We start from the raw sequence: 8031 nt of genomic DNA, 5'->3' as shown, positions 1-8031 counted from the left end.
CTTAAAAATCAATGATATAATATGGCGCTCTGTCAATAATTTTTCTGTATTCCCACTTCCGAATATTTGCGGTAGTTTCTGTGCTTCCTTCTCCACCCTGAGAGCCTCTCTGTGCCTCTGGAAAGTTCCAGCTGTTCCAGCTGTGCTGCTGGGCTGTCCATAGAGCAGGGTCCTGTCCCTCTTGGGGTGGGAGGGGGCTGCAGAGCGCCAGTGTCCCCCCAGCCCCTCTGCCCGCTTGGACACACAGCAGCTGCCACCCCGCAGCCCTCGCCAAGAGGGTCCGCGGTGCTGGGGACGCGATGGGGACAGCCTGGCCTTGCACCCTGCGTGCTCTGCGCCAGCACAGCCAAACTGCGCGCGACCACGACACAGAGAATACACGGTAATATCGAGAACAACTCATATGGCACCATATGGCAACATACACCACCAGCACTGCACGACTATGCTTCCAGAAGCGGCTGCGAGAGGCCGCGCTCTGCTGCGGCGGCGATGGGCGCAGGGGACACGGCGCGGGAGACCCCGACCCCTCTGCAGCGCCCGGCCCCCGCAGCCTTTGAGAAAGAAAAAGCCAGGAAACGCGGGATAATGAAAACAGGGAAGAAGCCGCCTGCTGCACCTCCCCGGGGCGCGGGCAGAGGGGAACACGGCTGCGGCAGAGCCGTGGTGGCACCAGGAGATGCTCCGGGCTGCTCGAGTTGGGGGTTGTGCTCCAGATCTCCTTCCTCACCTCCTACGTCTGCCCGTAGGTGAAGAGGCCGGGAAAAATTAAAATGTGCCATTTAGAAGTATGATTTTAAATGGGATTTTGCATCTTCTTTCAGTGCGTGATCAGTTCCCAGAGCCATACAGAATAGTAGAAAAACGTTAAAATACTTGTAAGCGTACTTGCAATAAGAAACTCAGCTATTGTACAGGCTCCTTTCTCCTGAGACACAACGGCCAACGTCTCACACCTCAGCGACCCTGGGGTTTGTCCTCTCTACGGACAGCCTGATGTCCAGCGGTGCCGAGGAAGCTGCGTCTTCCCTTGGCCACCTTGGGTGGCTGTTGGTGGCCGGAAAGCAGGGCCACTAATTTAGTTGTGTGACTGCGGACTCAGAGATGCGAATGGGGAAATCTGGTGACAGTATTTCCTCTTCCTGGCACTCATTTCCCTTCAAAAAGCACTTAAACCCCCCCGGTGCGGGGTCCCTGCCCGCGCAGGACGGAGCGGGGTGTGCGGGCGGGCGGGCGGGAGCCCCGCGCTCCCACTCGGGGCATCGTCCCCCAGAGGAGCCCCCACTGCCGGGGCTGCGGGGAGCAGGGGCGCCCACGCCGGGGTTCAGTGCTCTCCTCACCCAACACCCCTGCAGAGAATCCTAATTCCGCTGAGCGCGGTGGTTTGACTCTCAGATCAAAAGACCGAAGAGCATCGGGTGCGTGGACACTTGTTCCAGCCTGTCTGATCTGGACTGGGATGTGGCCCAAATTGAACTGAAATGCTGAAGTATTCTGAGAGCAGCATAACCCCCTAGCTAAGGTACGAGCCATATTGTGACCTTCACATTATCCTTTAGAAAAACGTAAAATTCAGTAAATATGAAAATATGCAAGCAGTGGAAGTTAGGATCCACATCGAAGAACTCGCCAGTGATGGTGAACTGGAATTCAGAGTGGCCTTCTCCATCAGCCACAGCGATATATGTATGCTCAGCTATCGACAGCAACATATACAGAAGAAGCAAATCTTTTAAAGTTAGCATTTCTAGTTCTAATCAGGAAGGAACAATAAAATTAAGAGACTTAGGGCATTTAGTGGAATGCTAAAATATTAAAGTACCTTAAAACATACGTAGTGGCATATCTATAAATGCAAAATATTTCAACTTCGCTGCTGCATGAATAGCATCCACAGAATTTGAAAAATGCTTCTGCACTGCTAAACATCCTTAGATCCTTTGATGAGCAGTGACAAGCATGACTAAAAAGCATCTTTATATTATGGCAAATGTTTTAGGGTGTGGTGTGTGGGTTGTTTGTTTTTTTGTAATTCTATCTGAAGAATGTTTAATTGGGTTTTGGGCACTTTTTAGATAACCATTTGGCACTTGTAGGTTCTCAGGCACAATGCGACAAGGTGAGTTTGGCCAGTCCTTCACCGTGCATCCTGTAGAGCAGCTGGAACTCCGCAGGCAGCTGGTGGGACTCCTGCCACTTGGTCGTGAACTTGGTTCCCTTCTTGTCGTAGTAGTGGTACGGGAGGTCCTCCCGCGTGTTGGGGTCGAAGCCGAAGGGCCAGAACCCGTACAGGTGGATCTCCTCACAGATGGCAGAGGCAAGGGTGTACATGAGAATACCTGTGCTCAGCCGCTTGGGCGACAAGTGCTTGTTCTTCCAGTATCTGTGATAAAAACACAGGTGTGTTAGTCCGGGGCGCAAGGAACACCACAGGTTTGCTGTCAGAAAACCTTCACTGCCATGAGAGCGCTGGTGCTGATGGCCGGGAGCCTAGAGCAGGCACAGCCTGGTCTGCAGGTCAGGCTGGTGCCCGCGGTGCACAACGGCCTCAGCACCCTGACCACGGGCTCTGGGGTCCCTCCGGGGTGTTGACCAGGAGAGGCGGCGCCGTGCACAGAAGAGTGCGATCCGCCGGCTCCTGCTCACACGTGCCCTTGCTAAAGAGCTGGCCACGTGCTCCTCGTTGGATGCATCACGGTTTTCCTTGGCCCACCCCACAACCATCTGTCAGCATCCCTGGCTGCCAGCTGGGACGAGCAAGCTGGCCCATAAGCGGGGCTTTGCTTAGGCAGCACCTCCCGCAGCCGCCCCCGGGACAGACCCTGCCCCGCTGCCAGCAACCAACCCGTGCTGCTGCAAAGAGACAACTGCCGTGCTTACTGCAGCACTGACAAAGTGCACTGGCCCTGAAAACAAGCAGTATTGGTCCTGACTCGCCAGACAGTGCCTACCAGATCAGCCACAAACAGCAAAATGAAGAGAGTTGTATTTGTACAGAAACAGAGCCATATTTTGACAACTTAAACACAAGGTGAAAATACCCACCTGTTCACATACTGCATGATATTTCCTGGCCAAGCCAACTGGACCTTTAGTTGCCCTCTGTGCTCAACAAAGAAGTCAACCAGTGTTCTCGTGACCGTTGCCGATGTGTGGAAGAAAAAAGCTGGGATCCAAAGAATGGCCCCATCCAGCTTTTTCAGGCTTAAAAAGAAGTTGTTGCGATCCTGAATGGTCAAAAGATTGTTGTAGTACTTTTCCAGGATGCTGGGGTTGAAGGTTGTCAGATTGGTTTTCCTTCCAACATCTTTCTGGAAAGCCTCAGTTGGAGCAAAATTGCAGCGAAAAACAAAATCGGATTTATCTATTTCCTGCCCGCACTGACTCCCGGTCAGGATCCCACTATTTCCCACCACGGCACAGATGTTGTAATGCTTGTTCAGGATGGGCGACACATCAGGAAGCAGCGATCTGAAGTTATTGCTGATGGAGAAAACATACTTATGGCTGGAATAATCGTAATGCATCAGCTGTCCGATCCGAACACTGTTCTTGGTCAAAGAAAAGTTTTTTATCACGTCGACGTGCTGGAGGATTTCTTGCCTAAAGTAGAACAGAAAAGGAAAAGAAAACGTGGAGTTAAATTTCCCCTCTTTTATTAGGGATACTTAAAATATGACCAAAACCAACTATGCTCAGGAATTTCCCTAGCAGGGCATACAATTAGAAAACCAATACCACTTTATTTGCTTGTGTTTGTGGAAAACAACCAACCTTTCTTCCAGCTCGCATCCTCCAACATCTAAGCGCTAATGGAGTCCCACTGGGTGCCCTAATTATGGGTTACGGCTGACGGACAAGCAAAGGCAGATCCTGAGGCATGAGCTAAAACCGTGGGAGGGTGGCACAGGGACAGACATGTGAAGGGTGAGCTGGTGGTGCCAGGAGCAACATGGCACCGAGCGGCAGCCACTGTCACAGCAGCCTGGGAGCCCCGGGAAAGGACAGGGCAGGCAAAGGGCCAGTTCTGCTCCTTGGGCTGTTGCTCGTGATGTGAGTGACCAGAGCGGGGGGAGAAGCCCAAGCGGTCTCTAAAACAGCAGGCGTTTGCCAGGACAGCATTACAATCCAAGATGGTGGCAGCTGTCCTAAATGGCTAAATTATTTTCTTGTATAGAAATTTTTAATAAATATATATCAGTAAATATATAGACAAAGTGGATAAAGTATATATTTACTGGTATATAAATAGGTATGTATCTCAGTAAAGCAAAAAGCTGGGCAGGCACCACCAAGCTCACATCGCAGTGAGGAAACCGAAAGCACATTCACCTGCTGTGAAGCGGGAGCAGCCCTGCGGCGGCCGGAGGAGCCCAGCAGCCCGCGTGGGCACGCAGCGGGGCACCGGCGCAGGAGTCGGTGCCCAGGGAGGGCGTCTCCGCTGGTCTGGGCTCGGAGCCCGTCCGACCCCTTGGCCCCACAGCCGGGGGCAGGCGGAGCACACAGCTTGCCCAGCGCTGCCGCGGACTGGGAAGTCCAGCTGGGCATCTTTTGGCCTCCGTGAACATGGAATTTCATGGCTGTTACAGTCCGATTTGTTTCAAGTTTTAAAAGCCCAGCCATTTATCTTCAAGTAATGAGAATTTCAGTTGCACCCCGGGAAACTGGGTCACATTCTGTTTGGTAAAATAACACATGCTGGAGCTTGGTGTCCTGCTCTGAAATAATCAATTCTTCCAGGAGAGCTGTAACCATCTGGGGAAATGCTCTGATTCAGCCTTTGTCTCTCACTGCTGGCAACTCAGAGCTCAGAGTATTTAGCAGTGTCTGATTGTATTTTCTTAAATCCTGGGGGGAAGGGGAAAACGTTGGGGGGGTGAGGGGCCGCGCGGGTGCTCGCTCACCTCTGGTGTGCGAAGGCGCTGCGGTTGAAGGCCCACTTGGAGGGCTTGTCCTGCAGCTCGTGGCTCAGGGAGTTTGTGATGGGCACGAATGAGGGGTCTAGGAACTTCAGTGCGAACTGCGACCTGGAAAGGAGAGCCCAGACCCGCGCGGATACACAGCACAGACCCACGGGGACGCACACACAGACCCACGGGGACACACAGTGTGGACCTACGGGGACACATAGCGCGGACCCACACAGACACACAGAGACCCACACAGACACACAGAGACCCACACAGACCCACACAGACCCACAGGGACACACACAGACACACAGGGACACACACACAGGGACACACACACAGACCCACGCAGACCCGCAGCCCGCTCCCGGCCCTGCCCGACCCGCCCCCGTGGCCGCCGCCGTCAGCACCGCGGACAGCGCCGGCCGCTCCCGCCGAGCCGCGCTCTGCCCGGCCGGGCTTTGCTGGGCCGGGCTTTGTCGGGCCGCGCTCTGCCAGGCCGGGCCGTACCGCTCTGTGCTGGGACGTGCCGGGCCGGGCTGTAGTGGGCCATGCCGTGCCGGGCAGGGTGGTGTCCGGCTGCCCCCCACCTTTCAACATCCCCGGGCCATCGCGGTTCCCACGCCCGCCCGGGCCCCCCCGCCTCCGGCACCGCCATCCCCGGGGTGTCTCCCGCTCCCCGCAGGCCCCGGGGCACCCCCGTGCGGGGGCAGGGCGCGGGGGAGCCGCAGCCCCGCTGCGGGCCGGGGGCTGCGCCGAGCGCTCGGGCCGTGGCCGCGGGGCCTTCCCGGGGCCGCCCGCCGAGCCGGGGCTCTCCCCGGGAGCAGCAGCGGGGCCGGCGGGGCCCGGAGGGGCAGGGGCGGGATGGGGTGGGAAGGGATGAGAAGGGATGGGAAGGGATGGGACAGGCGGCCCCCGCCCCGAGCCTGCCCAGCCGGGCCGTTCCGCGCCGGGCCCTCACCTGAATCCCGCGTGGAACATGTACATGCGGGGCCCCCCCGGGCCGGCGGCGCGGGGCGCGCCGAAGATGTTGTCCTTCTTGAGCGAGACGTAGCTGATGAGGGAGAGGATGAGCAGCGCGATGCTGAGCATCACCAGCCCCAGCACGCTGGCCACCCGCACCATCTTGCAGCTTCTCATGCCGGGAGGCGGCCCCGCGGCTGGGCGTGGGCGGGGGGGCTGCCGCGGGGCTACATGGGGGGCGGCGGGCGCGGGACGGGGCCCGCACCGCCGGCAGCCGGAGAGAAAATGGAGGGACCGAGCGGCGGCGCGATGAAATGGCAGCCGGGAGCGGCCGCCCCGCCGTCCCGGCCCCGGCAACCCCGGCAGCGCCGCCGTGCCCCCCCCGCCGCCCGGCCTGCCCCCCGGCCACCGCGGCGCACGCACCGGCAGCCCCAGGGCCCCCGGCAGCCCCCCGATAGCCCCGGTGCACCCCGCACAACCCCGGTACCCCCCAACAGCCCCGGTGTGCCCCTCGACAGCCCCAGGGTTCCTCCACAACAGCCTCTGTGCCCCCCAGCAGCCCCAAAGTTCCTCCACAACAGCCTCTGTGCCCCCCAGCAGCCCCAGGATTCCTCCACAACAGCCTCTGTGCCCCCCAGCAGCCCTGGTACCCCCCAACAGCCCCGGTGTGCCCCTTGACAGCCCCAGGGTTCCTCTGCAACAGCCCTTGTGCCCCTCAGCAGCCCCAGTCACCCCAACAGCCCCGGTGTACCCCCTACCAGTACCGGGTTTCCTCTGTGTCGGCCCCCGTGTGTCCTCCCCAGCAGCACCTGGTACATGGCCTGGCACCCCAAGTGTGCCCACCCCAACATCCCCAGGATGTCCCTGACAACCCTGGGGTGCTCCCACCTTGGGGTGCCCTGCAGTGTCCTCCCAAAAGCCTGGGGGTGACCCAACGCGGCAGCCAGTGTGACCCCCAGCCCCGGGGTGCATTGGGGCTGAGCTGGGCTGCGGGCAGCGCCGCTGGCTGAGCCGCGGGGAGCCCAGGCTGCTGGGGGACCAGTGTCTGGGTGGAGGCACAATGTCCCCCGCTGCGACATTCCCTGAGACACTATAGATCACTATATGGCACAGACAGCGACGCGGCAGCCTGCTCCACAGCCTGCACCTGGGCAATGCCGAGCCTGCAGCTGGCTCAGGACACCCCTCACCTTTAAAAGCCTGGTGTTCAGGGCATGCGACCCCCTCAAAGTGCCCTACCAGTAATTAAACTGCCCCGTAAATCACACCGCAGATTTCATATGAACTCCAAGAAAGCCTGACTTCTGTAATCTGAGGAATGTCTCCTAAGAACCTGGCTTCTGCATGCTGCAGTGCTTTCAGTATTTCTTCAAGCTACGTTTTCTCCTTACAAAGCTCACCCCCACAGACAGCTCTGCCTCTGAGCCCTGAGTTCATAGAAGTGCCTTATAAATAATAAATACTGTCTTTGTAGCACCATCCTTGCTCTGGGCTATATCCCACAAGCTCTCCATGCATGAAGCTCCCTTTGAAGAGGAGGAACACGAGGAGCTTGCAGGGTTGGGTTTACGTCACAGTGTGGTTCTTCAGCCTTCGGTGGGAGTTGGCCCGAGTGCAGCCTGGAGGTCTCCGTCCCAGTCCTGTGGGACACTTGTGGCTTTTGCGGAGGGAGAAAAGGTGGGGAATGTGGGAAATAACACTGTTTTGATACAGGAGATGATAAGTTTTTTACATGACTCGTCACATGGTTTCTGTGTTGTCCACCCAGTGCATGCTGTCTCCAGCTTCAACAAGCCCAGCCAGGCATTCCAGGACACAGCACCCCCAACTTTTCACCTTCAAATAATTTGGAAATCAATTGTATAACACTTAACATTGTCTTGCATAGTTTCTGACCATGCACCCTGGGGTTGGGTATAAACCCCTTGTGCCATGCACCTGTCTGCTTTCCTGGCACTCCCCAGGCAGAAGAACTCCCAACCATTGGGTTTTGTACAAAACTCCCACTGCCTGCATGGAAGATAAGGAGCGAGAGTAGAGTAGAATCATAGAGTCATAGATCCTGCCTAATTTCAGTGCAAAAGAGATCCGAGAGGACGCTGGAAAGGCGCTTTGGCAAGCAATGCTTAAAACCCCACCGTGTGCGGCAGCCGCTCCT

At 57.3% G+C, this 8031-nt stretch overlaps 1 protein-coding gene across 1 annotated transcript; it reads right to left on the bottom strand.

The window, feature by feature from the left end:
- Positions 1 to 2100: 2100 nt before the first annotated feature.
- ST8SIA3 (ST8 alpha-N-acetyl-neuraminide alpha-2,8-sialyltransferase 3) lies at positions 2101 to 6050 on the bottom strand (the record flags this gene model as incomplete). The annotated part of the gene is made up of 4 exons (XM_080362679.1): positions 2101 to 2383; positions 3046 to 3603; positions 4905 to 5027; positions 5872 to 6050. 4 exons carry the CDS (start codon positions 6048 to 6050, stop codon positions 2101 to 2103), a joined length of 1143 nt encoding a protein of 380 aa, XP_080218805.1.
- Between the last annotated feature and the right edge of the window lie 1981 nt (positions 6051 to 8031).

This window comes from Nesoenas mayeri (genome assembly GCF_963082525.1).
Source record: "Nesoenas mayeri genome assembly, chromosome: Z".
Lineage (NCBI taxonomy): Eukaryota > Metazoa > Chordata > Aves > Columbiformes > Columbidae > Nesoenas > Nesoenas mayeri.
This window is presented reverse-complemented; position numbering and strand designations above follow the sequence as displayed.